The sequence below is a fragment of the Dreissena polymorpha genome, chromosome 9, assembly GCF_020536995.1.
Source record: "Dreissena polymorpha isolate Duluth1 chromosome 9, UMN_Dpol_1.0, whole genome shotgun sequence".
Taxonomy (NCBI): domain Eukaryota; kingdom Metazoa; phylum Mollusca; class Bivalvia; order Myida; family Dreissenidae; genus Dreissena; species Dreissena polymorpha.
This window is the reverse complement of record NC_068363.1, coordinates 35,480,236-35,507,949: the sequence shown is the minus strand read 5'-3', so window position 1 is coordinate 35,507,949 and position 27,714 is coordinate 35,480,236. Positions and strand designations below refer to the sequence as shown.

The window sequence follows — 27,714 nt, the reverse complement described above, 5'->3', positions numbered from 1 at the left end:
CCAGTTACAGGGGGGACGATCTTGCACATGCCATACTGTTTACCCATTACCCCTTCCACCTTCCAGCTACAGGCTGGAATGATCTTGCACATGCCATAGTATTACTGTTTACCCATTACCCCATCCACCTTCCAGTTACAGGGTGGAACGATCTTGCACATGCCATAGTATTAATATTTACCCATTACTCCACCCACCTTCCAGTTACAGGGTGAGACGATCTTGCATGAGAAAAACTAATAACCCATTACCCCACCATTTTTTTCTACATGTTTGCACTTCATTCATTGCTTTTTTATAATTTAGTATATTTTACACTCATATAAGCCTATACTGTAATCATGTATTAGAAAGTGAATGTTGTTCCTGCAATATTTCTCCTATATTACCCACATACATGGTCCTTTATTTATGACAAGTTGTCATTATCAAAGGCTAGTATCACAATACCAGCTGGCAATATAGGTATAAAAGTAAAAAAGAAGGGGGGAATTTTTAGCTGAAATAGGGGAAAAAAGTATACTTTTTTCATGGGGGAAGCCACCGATATTCGGAGGTAAAAAGTGCAAAATGAGGGCCCATCCACAGGGTGGGACGATCTTGCATTCGTAATACTAATAACCCATTACCCCACCCACCTTCCAGTTACAGTATGGAACGATCTTGCACATGCCATACTGTTTACCCATTACCCCATCCACCTTCCAGTTACAGGGGGGGAGGATCTTGTACAAGCCAAAATGTTAACCAATTATCCACCTTCCAGTTACAGGGTGGGACGATCTTGCATGAGAAATACTAATGACCCATTACCCCACCCAACTTCCAGTTTCAGGCTGGAACGATCGTGCATGCGAAATGCTAATAACCCAATACCCCACCCACCTTCCAGTTACAGGGTGGGACGATCTTGCATATGCCATACTGTTAACCCATTAACCCAATGGCCATCCACCTTCCAGTTACAGGGGGGAGAATCTTGCACATTCCATACTGTTATAGTGTTTTTCCCAGGCCATTTTAGCGTGGCGAAAAGCCACGCCGCCCTCCCGGATTGCCACTCTGCCCTTTTCAAAGGCAAATTTCGCCAGGCGCCCTTCTTTTCAAAGGCAAATTTCGTAACGCGCCCTTATCGATAACATCTTCATTGCCTTACGATCTAACTTGGTCCGCAAAATCAGCTTCCTTGATTGTCTGTGACGCTCCAACTGTGCTTGATTTACTCGAGAGATGTCAACGTCTACATTAATCGAGTAGATTTAATCTATATTAACAGTGCTCGATTTATAGGTAGTCAAACTGACTGCTCCAAAGCTGTGAATCAGTCATGCGTGAATAACCCCGTGTCAGTATCAATGGATAATGCCGGAGGCTATGTTATACCAAGCGCACTTTTCGGTCGGCAATGTGTACTCCTCCGCGATAAAATCATTACTTCGGAGACTTTTGATGAAAAACTCGATGTTATTCTCGTGGCAATTGTGAATTACATGCATTATTCAGTTATATCAAAACATATATTTTTACGCATAATTACATTTAAAATCACAAACAAATTTATTCTTTATTGTTTTTTTCTTGAAGATAATTAGATCTAATTATTAAAATAATTACTGAGACGTATACTAATTTAACAAAATGCGAATCGCATATACCATTTAATGTTGCTAGACGCACCTGTCGCTTACATCATTTGACATTTTATCAACATGGCGGACTATACAGAATTAAATTGTGACTCGGCAATAATGGCAAATAACGTCGTAAATGATCGAATTAACGATGGAGATTATACATTAAGAAGGAATTGATGAAATGTCTGTGATAATCAATGATGCATTAAAATGTTTTAGATAGCAACAACATTATTTTTTTGTAATCTACTCGGTGGATGTATGTCATGGAAACGAGTGTTTGCATATTGTTAGCGATCAATTTACTCGCAATGTTATTTTAAACATCTGTCAAGATTATTGTTAGAAAATGGGATAAGACAAACATGGTTTTATTTATATGTTAGTGGATCTGTGTATAATCAGATTCATATGCACATATTGCTTTATTATGTTTGTCGTGCTGTACAGTTTATTGAAACAGCATGGAACTTAAATGTACATTGCAAGGTAAATATATTAATATAAATCATAGTAAGTTAAATTCATCTATTACCAATAAATGTGCTTGTTTATATGTTATTTTTTCCACAACTGCTTCTGATGCGATTTCATGTTTCCCCGTTATTCAGGTATTCCGGGAACGTTTTTGCCCTTTTTTGCCTAAACTGCGCGCTAAAATGCCCTTTTTGAAAGTAATGCGCCATGCCCCTTTGCCCTCCTGGGAAAAACACTACTTTTAACCCATTACCCCATCCACCTTCCAGTTACAGGGGGGGGGGGGGGGGGGGGCGGATCTTGTACAAGCTATAATGTTAACCCATTACCCCATCCACCTTCCAGTAACAGGGGGAAGGATCTTGTACAAACCATAATGTTATTCAATTACCCACCTACCTTCCAGTTACAGGGTGGGACGATCTTGCACATGCCGTACTAATAACCCATAACCCCACCCACCTTTCAGTTACAGGGTGGAACAATCTTGCATGCAAAATACTTATAACCCATTACGCCACCAACCTTCCAGTTACAGGGTGGGACGATCTTGCACATGCCATACTGCTCGGCCTCTGATTGGATGCTCTGTATGTACACAATAGGGTCACTGAACTGCTCCTCTGATGGGTAGTATATCGGGCATTGGACCATGCCGGCAATGTCGTGGTCGCCTGGGAAACGTTCAGTCTTGATTCGGATTTCACCAGAAGCATCACTGTCTATAATGGGTAAACAGAACTGCTGACTTTGAATTTTGAAGTTCAAAACCACTATCCAAATGACGAAAAATTCATTAATACAAAGGATGAAACATAAAAAATCTGTATTAAGAAACTGCATTAAAACATAGTTTTATAAAAGGACAAGGTTATAAACAAAGTCTTATGCCTGAGATTCTACCACTTATAGAATAATGTATACAACAAAGAGACATAGAAATGTATGATTTTGTTAATGATTAGTCATCAATTGAAATTGAGAATAGAGTTGTAAAAACAACAACAATAGATTAATTTGGAATGTGTCTTTTGTTAACCTACAGCTGCTGACAATATATAGATCGCCAAGAGGAAGTTTTGCTTCTTCATTTTTGTTATTATACTGGAACTTAGTTCCAAAGCCTCAATCAGTCAATGAAAAACATAGAAAACTTAAAAATACATTAAAATCTGTAACATGTAGATCAGACTAAAGACTATTATTCATTTTTGTAAAATTTTCAAATACAATACCGTATACATGGATCTATATTGTTTTGCTTTTGTAGGTTTATATTACGTTAAGTTAAAAATAAACAGCTGCGCCATGAGCGCATGATACGCCCGTCGTTCGCCAATGAAGTAGTAAGGTAATAAATAACCCTTTGAATCATTTTTTTACTTCAGTTTATTTGTATTTGAATACATGGTTTATTTTATAAGTACATGAGCATGGAGCGCCGTCTCCTTGACATTCATACCATATCTTTTTTTGAGTATATGTATGCATTTCTTTAGAGGATATGGAGTTGAAGTAAACCTGTTATAGATATTTTGACCAATAATAAAAGAGAAATGTAGATGGGTAAGTGGTAGTGTACAATCGGAATAGAAAAAAGCTCACCTTGTTCAATTTTTCAGGGATACTAAAAAAAAAAAAAAAAAATCCATCGAAGGATATTTGAGCTACAGTAGGACATTCAATGAAATCACGAAATTTTGACGAACAAAGTCCCATAACTCTGGAACGACAATTCAGAATTCCGTCAAAAACGAAAGGGGATCAGGGTTTATCAATATTAAGATTGTGTTGAAATTTGAAAAAAATCCATCGAAGGATATTTGAGCTACAGTAGGACATTCAAAGAAATCACGAAATTTTGACGAACAAAGTCCCATAACTCTGGAACGACAATTCAGAATTCCGTCAAAAACGAAAGGGGATCAGGGTTTATCAATATTAAGATTGTGTTGAAATTTGAAAAAAATCCATCGAAGGATATTTGAGCTACAGTAGGACATTCAATGAAATCACGAAATTTTGACGAACAAAGTCCCATAACTCTGGAACGACAATTCAGAATTCCGTCAAAAACGAAAGGGGATCAGGGTTTATCAATATTAAGATTGTGTTAAAATTTGAAGAAAATCTGTCAAAGGATATTTGACGTAGCGTACGACATTAACAGACGGACGGACGGACAGACGGACGCGGGGTATACCATAATACGTCCCGTCATAGACGGGCGTATAATGACAAAGTTTTATTACTAGGAACCAATATGAGCCTTGTGTGTGTGTTGTCCCAGATTAGCCTGTGAAGTCAGAACACTCTAAGAAGGCAAGACACTTTCAGCAATATTTTTTTTCTTTATAAAGTACCTGTAAAAGGTACTCTCCTAATTGAGGAAAAAATACATAATTTCCATATGCTGTCTGAAAATTAAATGCACACAGACAAATATATGAATTAGTTTGTGCAATTTATACAAAGCAATTAAAAAGACCCATAGTTCCAAATCCGAAAATTTCACGATGCAAATTTTCCCAATAACAGGGCTTTTTGCTCTTATTTTTCCCGATTGGTAAATTTTCCACTAAAACTGGAATTTCCTTTTAAGGAAAATTTTTCATCAAAGCTCGAAAGTGGCGTCCCAGATTAGCATGATCAATCTGGAACAACACTGTACGAACATGCATTAAGCCTATTTTCCCCAGATAGAGACTAATTGACTCATAACGTTACCTAGTGACTTGTTAGAGGTGTTTGACTCCAGAGACAATTTCTTCTTTTCCTTTTTCTCACACGTATCCTTCCTTTTGTTCTCCACGATGCTAGACAGAGCCGCACATTCCTTCTTTGTTGTGGCAACCCTACCCAACATCTTCAACCTCTTGTTGGCAGCAAGTTTGGCAGCCTTCAATGCACACTTGAGATGGGTTGCTGCCCTTGTAAGAGGACGATGGGGTTTAAATGTTTTCTTTGGCTTCTTTACAAGACATGTGGCTAGTTTCTTCTTTGGGTGCATTTCCAATGCTTCTTTGTGTAACTGTCTTTGCTGCTTTCTTTTAGCGCTGATGTCTTTTGAGTGTGTTTTGAACAGTGTTTTACGTGACTTCAAAACGTTTGCTGGTTTTGCTTTCTTTGAAGGTGATATTGATGGTTCTTTACCTAAATCACCAGTGGATTTACGCTTCAAACTTGACACACCAGAGAGTTCTGGCTTGTTTATATTCTTCTTCATCAGTTTTGATGCAAAATACTTATGAGAACTTTGTGAGCTCTGAAATTATATCAAATAGAAATAAGTTTCCTGGTATTTTCATTCGTACATATTGTTATTGAAAAGCAGAGAGTTGACATAACAAAACATTACATATGCAAAATTGTTCTTGCATCTAATGGCTATAAAGATATCATTCTAAAAATTTCCTTTTCTTTCAATCAAAGATAATACCACTGTAACCACACCGTCTCCAGAGGTCAGGTACTTCAATAATACAAATATCACATTTGCGGCGAGTAATAATGCTGGTTTTTCTACCTTAGGCAACATTAGTTTTAAGGGAAGACACATTTTATCTTTGCCATTAACAAATGCACTATTGTATTTCACAAAACAAATACATAGCGAAAAACGTGCTTTCCAACTGAGTAATCTGCTATGAGGTCATAGAGAAAATATCATAATCTCTAAAATACCATCATCAATGTCAGAGTGACAACTGGATTGGAATTACAAGACAGTTAACAATTTGTAACAGATCGTAAATTACTGTTTGTTTTTTTGTTTTGATTTCAGCCTTAGTCATCTTTCATCAATCAGTTACTAATACTACATGCACAAATATATCATATAGTGGGTGATATAATCTCTATTGTATGACATTATAGCGTGCCATAATATCTCCCCAATGTAATAGAGGGTGATAGTTCAGTGAGATTTTTTTTAACCTGAAAAACAAGAAATGTAGAATAAAACTGCCGAAAAGTTAACTAAGCTGCACAAATATTAACAAACAACAAAACATCATTCAACAGGAAATATGGAGAAACAGGGAGAACAAAACAACAAACATGCAATTACAAATGTGTAAGCATTAAAAACAAGTGACTCGCAACGGCGAACTTCGTAACAGTGTATGCAACTGCAACCTCTTTGTGAAGAATACCTTCAAGTCATTTTGCCTACATGAGGACTTGATTTTATTTATATTTGGTGTGGATGACATCAATATGCAATTCTGTTTGGGACACTTTTTCTGGGACTTCAAACTGAACTTGATCTCAGGGTTCTGTTTCGAGTAACTATGATCCTTGAGACTCTTAGTAACAGATCGAGTAACTCTACGATACTCCTGCCTATTTCGGGACTTCTGCTGCCCCGGGGAATGATGCTTTTCAGACACAATGTGGAAAGAGGATTTGAACATTTTTGCAGGGACATAATTTCTGTTGTTATCCAGCTTGACAATAGGAGACGGAAGGCAGCACTTTGCAGACAACATCTCCATGACGTCCATAGAATCATTCAGACTGATGTCCATCTCCATGGCAATATCGAGGGACTCGTCTAGTTCAGATTCCAGAGGTTGAAATAGTGAGGAAATCAGGTCAGTATGTTGAGCTTTGTCTAATGGTTTTCTAGCCATCTTGTTATTGTTTTCTTCTTCTAGAGCTTGATCGGACTTGTCTGTGTTCAACTCATTATTTCTAGAACCTTTAAGGTCAGATCCGTAAATATTACCCAAAACATTAACTTGGTAGTCAACTTGAGCCTTAAGGTCTTTGTACTCAGCCATGTCAAATAATTCAGATTTCTTGTTCATTCTTGCTGGATCAAGGTCTTGGGCAGACTTTCCATTTATAAATTCTTTTTTTCCAAAATCCTCATGGTTTAAACCAATAGTTTTTCCATCCAAGATATCAATTTGTGTAGCCACAATATCCGTAGTTTTTTTCTGTTTGGTATAATGCACATTGTCATCTGTTTCTATACCTTTCTGGATAACATTATTTCCTTTTAGGGCAACAATCAATTTTTTGTCAATCAATTCAATGTTTCTAGATTCCTCATGCTCCACAGATGTTTTAAACATATCAATTTGATCAACCATAGAATCATTCACTAATTTAACCGAGATATTCATACTGTCGCCATAATGACTTAGAAATATTCCTGAATCTTCTTGGCAACGCATAATTTCAATAGAATATTCACTCATGTTTGTGGTCGCCTTTGAAATGTCCATGTTTTCTAATGTCTTTTGGACAGTATCTGATGATTCTTCTTGTGCCTGTTAACAGTTGCATGCCATTAACTGGTATGCGCTAAATTCTTGTGAGCAAGTATTATGAATTGAGCTACAAACAAAAGTCAATACATTGTAGAATGCAAACGACTAGAGGCCACATTAAATGCATCCGTCAGTATTTTTGTAAGCGAAATATCTCTACAGGACAAAAAAACTGTGATTGAGCTTAAATCAAGTGTTTTCACTTTGTACAGATGACAATAATAATTTTACAGCCATATTCAGTTACAATCACTGATTGTATATCTGTTTGCCACTACATGTATTACATATTATATGGTACACATCATGCAGTAAACAATGTTGAAGTTGAGCTATTTTGTATTCCTTCATCAGTTTCCACTACCAATGTGGTTTAGGCACATAAACAAGAGGGATATTGGCCCTGAGGCGCTCACCCAAGACCCAAAGGAACTAGACTATTCTGAACAAGAAATATCTTTAAAATAAGATATACGGCATTGATTGTGGTTGGAGTTGGTGAAAGGTAAAGAGTTCAATGAATGTGATCAAAGATAGCGAATGTCTTTTTCTGTGCAGTTCTTAGCTGCATCACACGCAGTACGGGATGTTACGCGGAGTTTTCGCGGCCTATTTTACATTATTACATAATGCTGGTCATAAAGCTATAGATACAAAACAGAAAACCAAAAGAAGAATGGAAGTGAAATTAAACACGGTCACACGCGAAGTATCCGTACATATTTTAGATATTTATACGCGCGTTCTTCGAACAAACCTGTTTTAGTGGTTTGTCGGGCATTGCTATTGGATTCGATTATTAACAGAATTGAGAATCATCGCGCTCATGCTTAATACATTAGTCAATATGGTGGAAAAATTCTTGTTAATTTAATCAAAAATAATATTTATCATGGTATTGTTGAAAACACATTAAGAATCTAGTATTGACATACCATAATTATATCGCTGAATATCTTCATTTAACATATTTCTGGTGTAAAGAAAATTCCAGTTCACCTAGTTCACGCGATAGCGTCTATATTATATAACGATTATTTTACTGGCCGTGAACTGACCCTGATACCTTGCGGGTTTGAATGCAATGCATTAAAGTGAGGCCACGCTTCCACTGCTGGAACAACGGCTTATTTAAAACTTTATACTTCTACATGTTGAATGTTCAATTTCGAAAACAATTTAAAAAGGTGACTTCTAGAGTGTAAACAGGGTTTCACTTTATATGGAAAAATGTCCCACCCCCTGATGGCCATGTTTTTGGACAAACTATAACCATTTTTGATCACAACCAAGCTATATAATAAAAAAAATAATGTTCTGACCAAGTTTCAGAAAGTTGTTTTTCAACGGACCGGATCCATTTTCGAACTCAGCCCAGATGTCATTGGGACACACATTCTGACCAAGTTTCATGAAGATTGGAAAAAAAAGTGACTTCTAGAGTGGCAACAAGGTTTTACTTGAGCCATTAAAAGAAAAATGCTCTGCCGCCTGGCAGCCATGTTTTCTACAGACCAGAACTATTTTCGAACTCATACAAGATATCATTAGACCTTATGTTTTGACAAAGTTTCAAGAAGATTGGATAATCAATGTGACTTTAAGAGTTTTAACATGTTTTTACTTTAGCCATATAAGGAAAACTGCCACGCCACATGGAAGCCATGTTTTTAAACCAACCATAATCATTTTAAAAATCAAAGATACCTTGGGACATGGTTTCTGGCCAAGTTTCATGAAGATTGAACAATATATAGGGCCAATAAAGTGTTAACAAGGTAAATGTTGACGACAGATGACGCACAGTGGACAACATACAAAGGACAAAAGACGTTCAAAAAAGCTCAACATGAGCACATTGTGCTCAGGTGAACTTAACAGAACAGAAACAATAGGACCTGAAAGGCCCAAAGTCGCTCACCTGAGATAACAAGATATTATTGGGACAAATCTTCTGACAAAGTTTCACAAAGATCGGAAAAATAAATGTGGCCTCTAGAGTGTTAACAAGGTTTTACTATAGCCATTTAAGGAAAAATGCCCTGCCCCCTGGCAGCCATGTTTTTCAACCAACCGGCATCATTTTTGAACTCATCCAAGATATTATCGGGATGAATCTTCTGACAAAGTTTCATGAAGATTGGACAGTAAATGTGGCCTCTAGAGTGTTAACAAGATTTTACTATAGCCATATAAGGAAAAATGCCCCGCCCCTTGGAAGCCATTTTTTCAAGCAAACATAATTATTTTCGAACTCATCCAAGATCTCATTGAGACCAATCTTCTGACCAAATTTCATGAAGATTCGACAATAAATGTGGCCTCTAGAGTGTTAACAAGGTTTTACTATAGCCATATATAGCCATATAAGGAAAAATGCCCCGCCCCTGGTGGCCATGTTTTTAAAGCAACCAAAATCATTTTCAAACTCATCCAAGATATCATTGAGACAAATCTTCTGACCAAGTTTAATGATGATCGGAAAATAAATGTGACCTCTAGAGTGTTAACAAGGTTTTACTATAGCCATATAAGGAAAATAGCCCCGCTCATATGATGGCCATGTTTTTCAACCAACCGGCATCATTTTTGAACTCGTCCACGATATTATTGTGATGAATCTTCTGACCAAGTTTAATGAAGATCGGACTATAAATGTGGCCTCTAGAGTGTTAACAAGATTTTACTATAGCCTTATATAGCCATATAAGGGAAAATGCCCTGCCCTTGGCGGCCATGTTATTCAAGCAAATGTAACCATTTTCAAACTCATCCAAGATATCATTAAGACAAATCTTCTGACCATATTTCATCAAGATTGGACAATAAATGTGGCCTCTAGAGTGCTAATAAGGTTTTACTATAGCCATATAAGGAAAAATGCCCCGCCCCCTGGCGGCCATGTTTTTCAACCAACCGGCATCATTTTCGAACTCGTCCAAGATATTATTGGGATGAATCTTCTGACCAAGTTTCATGAAGATCAGACAATAAATGTGGTCTCTAGAGTGTTAACAAGATTTTACTATAGCCATATATAGCCATATAAGGAAAAATGCCCTGCCCCTTGGCAGCCATGTTTTTCAAGCAAACATAACCAAGATATCATTGAAACCAATCTTCCAAATTTCATGAAGATTGGACAATAAATGTGGCCTCTAGAAAGTGAACAAGGCAAATGTTGACGTCGCACAACGGACAACACACTACGCACGACGGACAACGCACGATGGACAAAAGGCGATCACAAAAGCTCACCATGAGCACGTTGTGCTCAGGTGAGCTAAAAACAAAACAATGATTCAATCATGTACATAATCAAAGTCACATTGAATAAAGGAAAACATGCAACAAGATCTAAAAAATGTCTGAAGTGTGATTTTAATATTTAATTAAAACCAGTAAAATGTAGAACTACTGAAAAAGCAAGCCAGGCATTCAAAAAGAGGAAACAAGCCTAACTCTGGGAAAACAGGGCTTAATGCATGTGTGTTAAGTGTCTTCACAGATAAGCGTGTGAAGTCACCAAAGGCTAATCAGGGAAGACACTTTAAACTTTAATGGAATTATCCCTTTAAAGGAAGTCTCTTCTAAATGAGAACGATATGGGCGGAAAGTGTCGTTCCTAATTAGCCTGTGCAGACTGCACTTTAGGCACATGCATTTTACCAGAGTATAACTCAAATTGTTTAAAAGAGAGAAGAATTACACTCCTGAAATCAGAGAAATTTTATTTGCTGCACAATATTTGATACAAAAAGACTGATCTGAGACGGGAATACATATTATTGCTTTTGTAATCATAATTACATTACTACATATACCATTTCTTCACATTAAATTTACCTTTTTCTTCATAAGTTCCCCATCAGATACTGAACTTCTCAATTTCTGTGAATTGTCCAGCTTTTTTGGAGAGTTCCTTTTGGAAGCTGATAAAGTTGCCATGGCTTTGCGTTTCAATGCGAGTCGGTCAGCGACCTTCATTTTCGACGGACTAAAGCCTTTTCCAGAGCTTTTTCCCACCCCGTAAGAATCTGCAAGTCGTTTTCTGCTGCCTGGGGAGACATTGGAACCCTTTTTGCTGCGCCCTAGGTTGGCAAAACCCCGCGCAGTCTCTGGCGTGCTTGCAGACGCCCTGGCAGCCTTCCTGCTTGGGGTCTGCATCTTCTAGAACAAAAAATAAGCAGAACTAGAGCTTTGTCACAGACGTGACGTATACCCCCATTCGCCGCATTGACACAGACTATTTTGCATGCTGTCTTCACAAAACAAGAGAATCAAATTTCAGGTGATTTTTAAGAATTATAATGTCATTATCATTAATGGCCATTTTGACCTTTGAACTCTTGAATTCTTTGGCATGACATGCCGTCCAAATTTATGGCCATTTTTTTACTTTTGAACTCCAAGTGTGACCTAGACCTTGGAGTTATTGATATAATTCTTTTGCATGACACATAGTCCAATGATTGTGAACAAATGTATTTTCAAAATCTAAAAATAAATGACATAGTTATGGCCCGGACAAGATCATTTATGGCCATTTTTTACCTTTGAACTCGCATTGTGACCTTGATGTTGCAGATATCGACGTTATTCTTTCGCGCGACACACTGTCCAATAATGGTAAACAAATGTGCGAAATGATTTTAAAATCTCACAATGAACAACATAGTTATGGCCCGGACAAGCTCATTTATGGCCATTTTTGACCTTTGAACTCAAAGTGTGACCTTGACCTTGGAGTTATCGACGCAATTCTTTCGCGCGACACACTGTCCAATGATGGTGAACAAATATGCAAAATGATTTTAAAATCTCACAATGAATGACATAGTTATGGCCCGGACAAGCTCATTTATGGCCATTTTTTACCTTTGAACTCAAAGTGAGACCTTCACCTTGGAGATATAAACGTAATTCTTTCGCGCGACACACCGTCCAATGATGGTGAACAAATGTGCCAAATGATATTATAATCTCACAATGAACGACATAGTTTTTGCCCAGACAAGCTCATTTATGGCCATTTTTAATCTTTGAACTCAAAGTGTGACCTTGACCTTTGAGATATTGATGTAATTCTTTCGCGTGACACACCGTTCCATGATGGTGAACAAATTTGCAAAATGATTTTAAAATCTCACAATAAACTAGAGCTTTGTCACAGACGTGACGTATACCCCCACATGCCGCATTGACACAGACTATTTTGCAAGCTGTCTTCACAAAACAAGAGAATCTAAATGGTGATTTTTTAGAATTATTATGCCATTATTATTTATGGCCATTTTGACCTTTGAACTCTTGAATTCTTTCACATGACACGCTGTCCAATGACTGTGAACAAAATTAATGTACAGAGTCATTTTAAAATCTCACAATGAATGACATAGTTATGGCCCGGACAAGCTCATTTATGGCCATTTTTCACTTTTGAACTCCAAGTGCAAGCTTGACCTTTGAGATATTGACATAATTCTTTCCCGCGACACACCGTTCCATGATGGTGAACAAATTTGCAAAATGATTTTAAAATCTAACAATAAACTAGAGCTTTGTCACAGACGTGACGTATACCCCCACATGCCGCATTGACACAGACTATTTTGCAAGCTGTCTTCACAAAACAAGAGAATCTAAATGGTGATTTTTAAGAATTATTATGTCATTATTATTTATGGCCATTTTGACCTTTGAACTCTTGAATTCTTTCACATGACACGCTGTCCAATGACTGTGAACAAAATTTATGTACAGAGTCATTTTAAAATCTCACAAGGAATGACATAGTTATGGCCTGGACAAGCTCATTTATGGCCATTTTTCACTTTTGAACTCCAAGTGCGACCTTGACCTTGAAGATATCGACATAACTCTTTTGCATGACACATTGTCCAATGATTGTGAACAAATGTACCAAGTAATTTTAAAATCTCACAATGAATGTTATAGTTATGGCCCGGACAAGATCATTTACAGCCATTTTTGACCTTTGAACTCACAGTGTGACCTTGACCTTGGAGATATCGCGTTATTCTTTCATGCTTCACACCATCCAATAATGATGAACAAATGTGCCTAATGATTTTAAAATCTCACAATGAATGACATAGTTATGGCCCGGACAAGCTCATTTATGGCCATTTTTGACCTTTGAACTCAAAGTGTGACCTTGACCTTGGAGATATCAACGTAATTCTTTCGCGCGACACACCGGCCAATGATGCTGAACAAATGTGCCAAATGATTTTAAAATCTCACAATGAACAACATAGTTATGGCCCAGACAAGCTCATTTATGGCCATTTTTGACCTTTGAACTTAAAGTGTGACCTTGACCTTGGAGATATCAACATAATTCTTTCGCGCGACACACTGTCCAATGATGGTGAGCAAATGTGCCAAATGATTTTAAAATCTCACAATGAATGACATAGTTATTGCCCGGACAAACTCATTTATGGCCGTTTTTTATCTTTGAACTCAAAGTGTGACCTTGACCTTGGAGATATCGACGTAATTCTTTCGCGTGACATACCGTCCAATGATCCTGAACAAATTTTCCAAATGATTTTAAAATCTCACAATCAATGATAAAGTTATGGCCCTGACATGCATTTGACCTTTCTTTGAACTCAAAGTGTGACCTTGACCTTGGAGATATCGACAAAATTCTTTCGCGCGACACACGGTCCAATGATGGTGAACAAATTTGCCAAATAATTTTTAAATCTCACAATAAATGATAAAGTTATGGCCCAGACATGCATTTGACCTTTGAACTCCAAGTGTGACCTTGACCATTGAGATGTTGACGTACTTTTTTCACACGACACACCGTCCCATAATGGTGCACTGTACCAAGTTATTATAAAATCTAACGATAAATGACATAGTTATGGTCCGGACAAACTTTCAGTTTAAAAAACATTAAGTGACCCTGTGACCTAGTTTTTGACACGACATGACCCATATTTAAACTTGACCTATACATCATCTAGATACAACTTGTGACCAAGTTTGGTGAAGATCAGATGAAATTTCGGGACGGACAGACAGACAGACCGACCGACCGACAAAGTGACTCCTACATAGCCCCCATTACCAATGGTAATGGGGGTATAATGATAAAGTTATGGCCCGGACAAGCATTTGACCCTTGAACTCCAAGTGTGACCTTGACCTTGCAGATATCAACATACTTTTTTCACGCGACACACCGTCCCATGATGGTGAACAAATGTACCAAGTTATTTTAAAATCTAACGATAAATGACATAGTTATGGTCCGGACAAACTTTCGGATTAAAACACACTTAGTGACCCCGTGACCTAGTTTTTGACCAGGCATGACCCATATTCAAACTTGACCTATACATCATCAAGATACAACTTGTGACCAAGTTTGGTGAAGATCGTATGAAATTTCGGGACAGACAGACAGACCGACAAAGTGACTCCTATATAGCCCCCATTACCAATGGGAATGGGGTATAAAAATGTCAAATGCACTTCAGACAAGATTATGAATTTAACTTCACTAACTGACCAGAAGATATGTGGATTGTATTGACTAATCATTCGTTTAAATTTCAGCTTATGGTTTCATAGTTGGATCAAATTCGTTGAATTTCTTAGACAAGCAGAACAGCTGCTTGAACAATAGCAAAATAAAACATTTGCATTTCTTACTGAAGTGGTATTGTACATGCACAATGTTTCATTGATTTACTTATTTTCTTCAGTATTTTCTGCATAGGCTTATCCGGAATGACACCTTCCTCACATGCATTATTCCTTTACCACTTAGATACGTATTTTGATGCATTTGTAGTCCCTTAGAAAGTTTAATTTAATTAAAGACCTTTCCTACTAGATTTAAGATTTTAAGGCTTCATTTTCAAACTGTAGATACTGATGAGCAGCAAACAGCATAAAACTTGAACAGAGTTACTTGCAGGCTGTTCTGGTTTTATGCTGTTTGAATATAGCCATTTTCACTTTGCTTCTGAGTAGGAACGGCTTAAGCAGTTTTGCCATAGTTAAGATAATCCTGGTTACCACAGAGAACTCCGAGGTGTCCATGCTGTCCTCGTTCTGATGGCTGACACTGCTACTGGAGGCTGGAGAGCTGTCCCGGGTAAAGCCCGTCCTGCCGTTCACCTCTACCTCCTCCTTGCGTACGTTCATCAGGTCCAGATGAGGCGGCAACACAGACGTACCTGATACAGAAGGTTGTTTGTTTGCTTGGAAACACTGACTTACAAGATTTTGAAGGTTTGTTTGTTTGTTGATTGATGACACTGACCTGCCTAATATGGAAATTCTGATTGCTTTTTCGTTTTGCAACACTGACATAACTTATACACAATACATGGCATTGATCCTGACATCCATAATATTAATTTTATTAAATTGTTGGTCCTTATCTTCCAATATGCCCCTCAGTTTAAAAATACTACTTTCAATAACCTTCTTGTAATGCACAACCATTTATTTTAAACAACTTTTATAAGTTTTAATACATGCTTCTACGATAACCTATCAAGCCCTCGATCAAACACTTCACTAAATTTTTAACAAGAGTGCTCACATGGCCCCATAGCACTCACCTGAGTTCACGAACGCTAATTGTTGAAAATTGACCTGCAGATCTAGTTTTTTTACCCCACTTCCAGATTCAAACATGGCTTTCTTTTTTCAAGACATACTTTCTGACAAAATTTCATCAAGACTAGGTAAACAAGAGCATCGCATAACGGATGCCAACGCTCGGCTGTGGGTGCAGTTTTGAATAAATGAAAGCTTTTGATTTATTTATTTTGAGGTCACAGTGACCTTGACCTTTGACCTAGTGACCCCAAAATGGGTGTGGCGTGTAGAACTCATCAAGGTGCATCTACATATGAAGTTTCAAAGTTGTAGGTGGAAGCACTTTGATTTTAGAGCCAATCTAAAGGTTTTACACGACGCTGACGTTGGACAGCGGGCGACGAGCTGGCTATGACAATACCTCGGGTTTTCTCCGAAAACAGCCGAGCTAAAAATGATAAACATTTTCATCAAGTTAAATCAAGATTGAGTCATAAATGTGGCTTCTAGAGAGGTAACATGGTTCATCTTAAATTTAACCTTGACACCTAGGTTAAAGATTGTACGTGCCCCAGATTCAAACTCTGCCTACAGATTGTAAAGACAAACATTCTGACTAAGTTTCATCAAGATTGAGTGTGTAAAAAGGTCATTAACCCTTTGCATGCTGGGAAATTTGTCGTCTGCTAAAATGTTGTCTGCTGTTTTTCTAAAATTAGCATTTTCTTCGATTTTTTTCAAAGAATACTATCAGAATAGCAAACAGTTTGGATCCTGATGACCTAGTGACCCCACATTCTGTGGCGTCTCATCTGGATCCAAACTGTTTGCACAGGCCTTCAAAATTTGGTTCCCGCACTGAAAGGGTTAAGTTTTCCTAATTTTTGACCTGGTCACCTTATTTTTGAATGCTCAAGACCCAGTTCAGAAATTGTCAATGTTAACTTTCGTACCATCTTTTTAAATCAAAGTTGCAAAAAAAATTGGCCTCTAGAATGGTACATAGATATCTGATTACCTCCTTTTTCCATGTACATGCCCAAGATTTAAAAGTCGACATTTATGGCCATCAGGGATGTCCCTTCCAAAAGAAAACAACTTCATTGGTTAATGGTAAAAATTACATGCTTTCATGTTGTCTTAAGCACTATTAGTAAAATTGGATATGGTTTATAAAAATTCTGAAGATTGTAAAAAGTTACAGATTCAATTATAACTGTAAAATAGTCAAAAACTTTGGTAAAAATTATACCTGTAAAAAAGGTAAAAAAAACTTGGATATAATTTAACCAAAAATTTTAATGACCAGTAAGATATTTGTTTAAACTCATATGATAACTCACCTGATCATTGCTAAGAATTGTACTTCTAGGTTTCAAACAAAACTAGCTAATACCTATACTACAGGAGATAAACCTAGTGAGGTGAAGACTTCACACTTCAAAGTTTTTAACATGATAACCTGTCAATGTTACCTCGGAAGCACAAGTAGGTAAGGAAGTCTTCAGTCTTTGGTCGCACAGGAAACAGTTTCACAGGCGAGGCCTTCAACTTGGGCCTGCTGGGTACATCCACGGGCGTGTAGGAGGATGTACCTGTAGCGAACTTGCGCTGAGCGTGGATCTTCTTCCTAAACACAACAACGTGCATGCTGGGAAATTTTTCGTCTGCTTAAATGTCGTCAGCTGAATTTCTAAAATTAGCATTTTCTTCAGAATAGCAAACAGTTTGGATCCTGATGAGACGCCATGTTTTGTGGCATCTCATCTGGATCCATACTGTTTGCAAAAACCTTTAAAATTTAGTTCCAGCGCTGAAAGCGTTAAGGGCCCTGTTCTCAGAGTAGCAAATTTCTATATTTTGGTTCAATTTCCAATTAGATATGAAACACTTAACAACAATATTGTGGCTACAATTCAATCCATTGCTTTCCTATTTTTCACTCACAAGTCCTTTATTTTGGGAACATACTGGTGACAAAAGTCTATATTTTACAACAATATTCTGACAAAGGTTCAATTGTACATTTTCCTGGCTGATTACCAGTACAAAGTGCACATACTTATGCCAGTAACTGAAAACTGGCTGACTTTAATCAGAGTAAGTGATAGTTTTAAACCTATTTATTTTAGCTCAATTCCATTGAAAGTGCTTACTTCGTATTTGAAACATTCTCGAGTCCATTTCCTGGGCCTAGAACCAGTACTTGGTGTCTTTGGGGGAGATCTAAAAAAACCTTAAGCAGTGGGAATCCTCAAAAGAGTTAGAGATAGAAAGGCATCACAAAGGATTTCATACCTGATCCCACACAAGTGATTGAATCAGTGAGCTTCTGATTTGTAGACAAACACTTTACTGCATGAGCCAGACATCCCTGTTTAAATGAGTCGCGTTCTGAGAAAACTGGGCATAATGCATTTGAGTAAAGTGTCGTCCCAGAATAGCCTGTGCAGTCCACACAGGCTAATCAGGGACGACATTTTACGCCTAATTTGGAATTTTGCTAAGAGGAGACTTCATTTAAACGAAAAATGTCATAAAGGCGGAAAGTGTCGTACCTGATTAGCCTGTGCGGATTGCACAGGCTAATCTGGGATGACATTTTAAGCACATGCATTATGCCCACTTTTCTCAGAACATGACTTTAATAATGTTTGTACCAAGATGATAAGCTCCTGTATTTGGTGGGTCAAATTAATACCCTTCAGACACTTCCATGTAATCTCACTTGCCCAAGACGACGGAGCAAACCCCATAGCAATGATCATTAGCAGGGAAGGTATCTTATGATTTCAACATTTTAATATTTAATTTTGAGTGTTAATAAGTTGTGATTTGAAACCTTTTTTCAACATTTACTGCTATTTATCTTTACTTCTTTTTAAATTACAATAATAACACAAAATTAACCTTAAGTGTGTTTGTTTACAGTATACAGTAGAATTACAATAACTTGAGCTGGCAATTTCTCGAAAACTGGCGATTACTTGAGCATGAAAGAAAGTCCCTAACATTTTTCTTTAATTTCTATATGAAAATACCTGCAATAACTCAAACATGCAATTTTCGATAACTCGATGATGTGTGCTGGTCCCTGAAAGGCATTTCACACCGAATTAACTGGAAATTATACGAAGACATTTTCTTGTCTGGTCGATGCTAAAAATATTCAAGTTGTGAAAACAGCGCAACAAGCAGACTAAAAACGCTTGATTAGGTGTGAAGTTAGTGGCAGTTTGAGAAACACTGCAAATTGTCATTCTTTGAGATGCAAATAAAAGCTACACAGTTTAAATGATAGTTCAATTAATACCAGCAATCGATAATTATGATAAAATGTATGGTATTTAAAGAGAGCTTAGCAGATAATACATAGGAATCCGTCTAGGGATCATGTTGTATTTCGTGTTTTGTTTTTCATGCCCATGTACGTACCCTGTAAATAAAGCGTTTGCGGTCAGAAGTTAAGCATCACCAACCGAAACAGTGAAAACAAATACCATGGATTACTCGAAACCTGCCATTACTCGAGCATCCAGGTCAGTCCCGTGCGACCTCGAGTAATCACAGTTTTACTGTATTTGTTAAAGTTTTCACCCAAACTGCCAAATGTGAGTTGTTTCTTACTAATTAAATTGTTGATGGAAGTGGTGTATAAATAAAATAAAGGTGAAGATTTGATTAAACACTTAACAGAAACCACGTCTCCTTTGAGTTGCCTCACTTCTTTCAATTTTCAGCGGAGGGAGAAGTCACTTCTCCCTCAAATTTAAAGGTAGGCTGAGTCCTGACCTTTGCCCCATTGGGCCTGGTTTCGCTCTCTGATCAGATCAAAGTAAATTCAAAATTTGCTAAAAATTGCCAATAGCAACGCTGAGCCATTTAACCTTCAGTCCACTTTTTGGATGTTAACTGAGTTTAAAGGTGACCTGATTGCAATAATCCATAATCAATCAACAAAGACAACAGCCAGACAGAGAACATTATTTATGCAAAAGTGACACGTGTATCAGCACAATTGCGCAACATGGGGCTACCCTGTCTGCTTTAACGTCTCATTAACCCTTTACCACTTAGATACATATTTTCATGCATTTTTGTCCTTTAGAAAGATATATTTAATTTAAGACCTTTCTTACTAGATTCAAGTTTTTAAGGCTTCCTCTCCAAACCTTAGATACTGTTGAGCAGCAAACAGCATAAAACCTAAACAGACTGCAGACTCGCAGGCTGTTCTGGTTTTATGCTCTTTGCACATAGCCATTTTCACTTTGCTTCTAAGTGGGAAAGGGTTAAAGACAGGTTAACTACTGACCAATCTGCTAAATCTACACTGGCCACATATGCCATAATACAAATTTCAAATGATGCGTCCCATATAGGAAGCTTTGTTCTGTTTATTTTTAATAGCTTTTGTTTTAGAATGACTTTTCTGACAAGTTTTCATGATAGCATAACAGTATATTTATATGGACATCAATCTTCGGCGACTCTTTCACCGGAAACGACGGCACCGAGACGGACGGTCGAACCTGGCGCAAGATTGCTCTTGATTTTACTTTATTATTGCTTGAGGACTTATTTACTTCACATAGAAGTATTTATGAAAATTTTTGGAATAATGGTCAGGTTAAAGTATGCAAAATCTACACAGTCATGTATAATTCATAATGCTAAGATGCCTAGCAACTTACAAATAGGCATTTTTGATTAGGTTAGATATATTTTGAACAACTGCTTAAGATATATTGGTACAGAACAAAAATTGTAAGCGTAAATGTAACTATGTAACTAAATGTAATTATGAAACCAAACATGCAGGAAAATAACAGGGTCATGCAAACAACAAGAAATTAAAGGAATGAAATGAAAAAACTATGCAAGTACAAAGGTTCAAAGAAAAATATCACTTCATTTCAACCCAATATATTTATGTATAATTGTTTGATTTCTGGTTAATATCTTGAAATATTGCAACAGTTAATTTTTCAAAAAATAGTTTAAAAGTTCTCGCTTGAACACATTTTTCTTCTTTAATTATACACAAATGACATACCGTATTTCATGAAAAAACATCAGACTTTATGCATGTAAGTAAATTGTATAACCTGAGCCTGTGATGTCATTACCAGCTTTTGTGGAAAAAGTTTTGCTTTTATGGTATTAAAAAAAAGAAAGTATATTCTAACCACAAATCCACTGTAATCCGAACTTGAAAAAAAACTTTTGTTCTTAGGCATTCATGGCCACACCTAAGCCATGTACGGTAACCATGGTTATGTATGGTAACTAGGACAAAAGGACATGCAGTTAAAAGAAATTATGGCATGAATCTCAGGCATGCAATCTTATTAAAATCAAATGACTGCACATAACGTGAAAACTCCATTTAAGTAAAGGGTAGTTAAGAGTCCTGATATTTGTACGTTTACTTTGGGTTGTCATTTCAACAAAACTAAAGGAAGGAGTATATAAAAGGAATGTAAACTGTGGAACATTGTGACAACAGCAACTGGCTTAGAACTACCACTATGAACTTACAGTTGACTGGGGCTCATTAGCATTGAGCCCTTAGCGCCTGAACTAACAGGCTGAGAATGAATTGGAGTAAATGTATTCACCGCAAACTTTCTTTGTGCATGGTATTTAGCTCTGAAAAATTATATAACAAATAAACGATAATTGTCTCAGTCGTTGTGTAAATACAAATGCCAAATGGTTATTCAGTACTGATCAATAATTGTGTACGAAATAAAGTGGTAAATGATCATCTAAAACAATAAACAAAGTATAAAACAAAAAACAAGGCAAAGGCATGAAAAAGAGGTTTTAATGTTTTACTTATTAATTATATTTAAATAATTAAGCAATTTCAAGCAGTGTCTGCATGTCAGCTTCTTTCACACAAAATGTAAGCACAATGCCTTCATCAAAACTCATGTCATTCAGAAGAAGCAGTTTTTCATCTTCATTATTAGTAACAGAGACCTTGATAAAACTGGCCAAAAGGCAATTTAGAGCTGCATGTTAGCTAAACATGCTAACAAATGCAAAACATTTAAGCAAAATACTCCAATCAACATTCAATTACATATAAGAAACCATTTTGCTATTTTTAGTAAAATTTTCCTTGGCCCAACTGGCCCAAGTTTGATGCCTAGCTAGGTATGTATGTACGCTATATACAAAAAAAATATCTGCATAATACCTCCATACATGTACATACTAAAGTTTTGAGCATAACATTAACTTGTTACAAACTAACACAAATATTATCAATACAACTCACATATATAAATCATAAATGCAAAAGCACTTGGCAGGCGCTAACGATAACTCAATGCATTGTTTGAATAAAAAAAGAATTTGAAGGACGCTATCAAGTCAAAGTGAGCTATTCTCAAATAGCCATTAAACTGAAAATCTATTTAGGGGCAGAAATTGCTTTCCAAACTAAAATGTGTGCAAAAAATCCAAGCCACATCACTAATTCAGAGAAAGAAAGTGTGATCTGATGCAAAATAAATGCAATCCTTGTATTTAATGTGCAAAGATATTATTCATATCTTAAAGCGACAAATACTCAAAAATACAGTGGTTGAAAATCACATACAAGTTAAATTCCTGCAAGAGTCAATTGTGAGTTTGATCTGCTCAGGTTTTTTGCTCAGTATTAAAACTTATTTTCAAACTCACTTAAAATTGTAACAGCATAGGTCTGGAGTGTTGTTCAAAATGTTAACAATTGGTTTATGATGACCATGCTTTATATTCAAAATGCATATGATATAGATTTGAGTTTCTCTGCTATATAAATCACTGTAAACATTCTGCGCCAATAGTTAACTAGTTTTACAGATTAAAGCCTCCATAGCAAAGTTTATCTTCATTTGCAACCATGTTGAACTTACACAACAACAAGAGCTGTGTTTGTGAAACACAATGCCCCCTATTGTGCAGCTTTGAAGCAATATATTTGACCTTTGACCTTGAAGGATGACCTTGACCTTTCACCACTCAAAATGTGCAGCTCCATGAGATACACACGCATGCCAAATATCAAGTGACTATCTTCAATATTGCACAAGTTATGACCAAGGTTTAATTTTTGGACAGACAGACAGACCAAAAAACAATATACCCCCGATCATTCTATCAGGGGGCATAATTAAAACTAGGTATTATATTTCAATAAGACTTTTTACAATAATGCTCAGAAGTTTCAAGTTACGGTAACTGGCCAGCCTTGTAAAGCTTTTAACAGACACACAAACAATAAATAAGCACATAAAGGCCGCTTACTTTTTCACTTCTGGTTGCGGGGTAGTCACTTTCTCGTTGAAGGAGTCCACGCTACAACTGCTCTCGTCCTGGAACTTGGTCTCAGTCATAGAAGAAAGGCTTGTCCTGCAGAAGTAATGCACATAGCAATGAGAAACGCTCTTGGAAAACTGGGCTTGACCCTAAACTACTTAGATACGTAATTTGACGGATATAAAGTCCTCTAGAAAGTTACATTTAATAAAAGACATTTCTTACTATATTAAACTGTTTAAGGCTTTATTTCCAACCCTTAGATACTGATGAGCAGCACACAGCATAAAACCTAAATAGTCTGCGAGTTACTCGCAGGCTGTTCTGGTTTTATGCTGTTTGCACATAGCCATTTTCACTTTGATTCTGAGTTGGAAACAGGGGTGGCGAAATCTCAAAAAACTATACTTGTCCACGGACAACCATTTAGGAAATTTAACTTGTCCGTTGCTGAACTACACTTGTCCGTTAATGTTTATATAAATTATAAACGCATTTATTGATTAATGTTAAATAATGTGAATATATCTAAATGAGTATGATTTGCTTGTTTTGTTTATAATTGTATTTCAATGGTACATTCATTATAGCAGCATATTATAAACAATATAAAGACTTTCTCAAACTTTAAATCTTGCAAAGCTAGTGTTACTAAAACATGTGCTGAACATAAGTACATTGTAATCCTAACAAATTAAACTAGTCCAATATGTGGACCTCATCAGACTGAGGCTCCGCTACTGGTAGCAAGTTGATTATATAAACTGGTAACCATTGAAAATATGTTAGCCAAGTTTCTTGAAAAGTTCTGGTGCGTTAACTTAGATCATATTTTTTTTTATCATAATCTTTCTTAGTTTTTTTGGAGGTGGGCTGCTCAAAGCTTCGGGTTTCTGCTCTGTTGTTGAAGATTAAAAAGTTTCATCTTTACCATTAAAGTCGTCTTAAATAACAACAAGGTAGACCGTGTTTTGATCATCTTAGATTAATACTTTTTGTTTCCGTCTGATTGTAAAAATAAAGAAACCAGTCTGTACACTGTCTAACAGTCGGGCCGAATGTTGAAAATGCGGCATGCTCCCGGTCTCTTGCAGAATAAGGGAGATCACTGCGCAGGAAAGTGCACGTATTTTAGCTTGATTGCTCCGCAAATAGCACTGACAATGTAATCGCGTGTCAACATCTGGTTTTGTAAAACTTAATTACGGCTTTAATACAATGCATTTTTGTATTCCTGGACGCGACTTTTAAAAAACTTGTTGTCCACGGACAACTTAATTGAAAAATGTCAGTTGCCCAGACAAGCAAATGTACGACTCGGGCAACTCGGACATTTGATTTCGCCACCCCTGGGAAAGGGTTAATGCATAAGCGTAAAGTGCTAACACAGATTAGCCTGTGCAGTCAGCTTTCCGTATTTATTGCATTTTCTTAAGTATCATTAATAGAGTTTTGTCCAAAGGTGTTGTCTCTGATTAGCCAGTGATGACTGCACAGGCTAATCTGGGAGGACACTTTCGCACATGCATGATGGCTGGTGCTACTAGAGCAAGCTTCAACCTTTTCCCACAGGAGGGCAGTATAGGCCTCTATGGGGCTTCAGTCCCCCAACAACACCAACATAACATACTGTTAACAGAATTATACTGCCTAACCACAGGGGTCTTCATTTCTACACTGTCTGCTACTTTCTAAACATTTTATATAGGAAGTGACCAGCACATTAATTTCTGCACTTTTGAGTGTGAATTATTGCTACCCTGAAAAGAATGCGAGTCACTGAGTGAATTATTGCTTCCCTAAAAATTTTCCTCTTAAAAAAGTCATTTCTTCTCCTAAAAGCTTTCACAATGATATCTTTTAACAAAAAAATACACATAAACAAGACTATTGACAAGCAATATATGTCCTCCACCATTGTCAGAAATATATAAAAAAAATATTATTTTTTTTTACATTTGTTGCCATAGCAACCAGAATTTTTGACGTAGGAACAAAATGAAATGACGTGCATAATGTCCATATTGCCATCTATCCATGTTTCAAGTTTCATGCAAAAATATTAAGAACTTTTAAAGTTATCGCAGGATCCAGAAAAGTGTGACAGACTCACGGACTGACAGACTGACAGAGACAGACTGAGCGCAAACCATAAGTCTACTCCTTGAGCGGTAGGGGACAATAAATTATTAACTTTCCTAATCAGTATAAAACAACAATAGTGAATTATAATATCGAAATATTGAAACCTTAGAGACTCTTATCACAATCCGAATGTCTTTTCTGTAATGCCAGTTAGTAGTTACCAATTGCCTATATAAGACAGACCTTGTGAAAGATCAAGACCAAAAAGAAGAGAAAACAAGATTTCTTTGAGAAACACTATGCCCCCCAGTAAGCCAAATATGAAGTTGCTAAAGAGTATAAGGGTTGCCACCAACCTGATGAAATAAAATTCACTGACTTTTCCCTGACCAAATCTTGGTTTTCACTGACTAATTTCGGGACATATTCAGCCTCCTCCACCCCATACAGCTGACCAAATCCACCCATTGAATGTTTATATTATACTTTAACATAAAATATTTAACAACGTACCAAGCAGTACTACTTGTACACTAATCTATGCATGATGCAAGGCTATATAGTAAAAAATCGATACGAGTCATCTGCCAGTCATGGATATTCCTATGAAGTTTCATGATCCTAGGCGTAAGCATTCTTGAGTTATCATCCGGAAACCATTTTGCTGTTTCGAGTCACCGTGACCTTGACCTTTGACCTAGTGACCTGAAAATCAATAGGGGTCATCTGCCAGTCATGATCAATGTTCCTATGAAGTTTCATGATCCTAGGTGTAAGCATTCTTGAGTTATCATCAGGAAACCATTTGACTGTTTCGAGTCACTGTGACCTTGACTTTTGACCTAGTGACCAGAAAATCAATAGTGGTCATCTTTGACCTTTGACCTAGTGACCTGAAAACCATCTGGTGGACGGACCGACCGACATACCTACATGAGCAAAATACTATACCCCCTCTTCTTCGAAGGGGGGCATAAAAAGGGTTCTTTTTAGTTCTTCTCTAGTGTCCCAATAGGCTGTTCAACACCATATTTCAAAAGAACATCCAATACAAGTATTTGACTAAAAAACTCAATAGATTTATTCTATAACAGTGCTCCAGCTAGGATTTGAAAAGGGCATGTGGGCTATTTTGTCGAAAGGGCACTTTAGAGCGCGCAGTATTTTGTCAAAAGGTCATTTTTGAGCGCACCGTTTTATCCGGAATGCTTCCTGTTGCATATTAATTTCTAAAATATGAATAAGAATATATCATCTCCATTGTAATTAAAACATGCAAATAAAATGTGTATAATTAATTCACAACAATGTTATATGAGATTTATAAATTAAAATATGTCTTAAACAAGGGCTGATTGTAAAACATGCATGCCCCCCCATATGGGCTGTCAGTTGTAGTGGCAGCCATTATGTGAATACGTTTTTTGTCACTGTGACCTTGACCTTTGACCTTGTGACCTGAAAATCAATAGGAGTCATCTGCCAGTCATAATCAATGTACCTATGAAGTTTCATGATCCTAGGCCTAATTATTCTTGAGGTATCATCAGGAAACCATTTTACTGTTTTGAGGTCAATGTGACCTTGACCTTTGACCTAGTGACCTGAAAATTAATAGGGGTCATCTGCCATTCCTGATCAATGTACCTATGAAGTTTCATGATACAAGGCATAAGCATTCTTGAGTTATCATCCGGAAACCATTTTACTATTTCGAGTCACTGTGACCTTGACCTTGGACCTAGTGACCAGAAAATCAATAGTGGTCATCTGCAAGTCATGATTAATGTACCTATGAAGTTTCATGATCCTAGGCCTAAGCATTCTTGAGTTATCATCCGGAAACCATTTTACTATTTCAAGTAACTGTGACCTTTGACCTAGTGACCTGAAAATCAAAAGGGGTCATCTGCCAGTCATTATCAATGTGAAGTTTCATGATCCTAGGCCTAATAATTCTTGAGTTATCATCCGGAAACCATTTTACTATTTCGAGTCACTGTGACCTTAACCTTTGACCTAGTGACATGAAAATCAATAGGGGTCATCTGCCAGTCATGATCAATGTACCTATGAAGTTTCATGATTCTAGGCCTAAGCGTTCTTGAGTAATCATCCGGAAACCATCTGGTGAACGGACCAACCGACGGACCGACCGACATGTGCAAAACAATATACCCCCTCTTCCTCGAAGGGGGGCATAAAAAAATTATTAAATAAATAAAAGGGCAGTGTGGGGCCTCGGAAGGGCAGGGCGGAGCGCCCTTCCATTTAGGCCTAGCTGGAGCACTGCATACTTAGATAATGTCATTGGAATGGTTCGGCTT

General features: G+C 37.0%; 1 protein-coding gene across 7 annotated transcripts in view; it reads right to left on the bottom strand.

Moving 5' to 3' along the window:
• Nucleotides 1-27,714, bottom strand: part of LOC127844842 (protein Jumonji-like) — a 54,710-nt gene that overhangs the window by 25,011 nt on the left and 1,985 nt on the right. For 4 of the 7 annotated variants that reach the window (XM_052375359.1, XM_052375357.1, XM_052375360.1 and 1 more), the window contains exons 4-11: nucleotides 23,291-23,395; nucleotides 21,530-21,640; nucleotides 17,464-17,618; nucleotides 15,458-15,618; nucleotides 11,237-11,560; nucleotides 6,266-7,390; nucleotides 4,839-5,376; nucleotides 2,637-2,833 (exon numbers count right to left, since the gene is read on the bottom strand). In XM_052375359.1, coding sequence (XP_052231319.1) covers nucleotides 2,637-2,833; nucleotides 4,839-5,376; nucleotides 6,266-7,390; nucleotides 11,237-11,560; nucleotides 15,458-15,618; nucleotides 17,464-17,618; nucleotides 21,530-21,640; nucleotides 23,291-23,395 — 2,716 coding nt within the window. The remainder of the gene's footprint in view (nucleotides 1-2,636; nucleotides 2,834-4,838; nucleotides 5,377-6,265; nucleotides 7,391-11,236; nucleotides 11,561-15,457; nucleotides 15,619-17,463; nucleotides 17,619-21,529; nucleotides 21,641-23,290; nucleotides 23,396-27,714) is intronic. The other 3 variants (XM_052375361.1, XM_052375363.1, XM_052375362.1) reach the window with 3 other exon arrangements.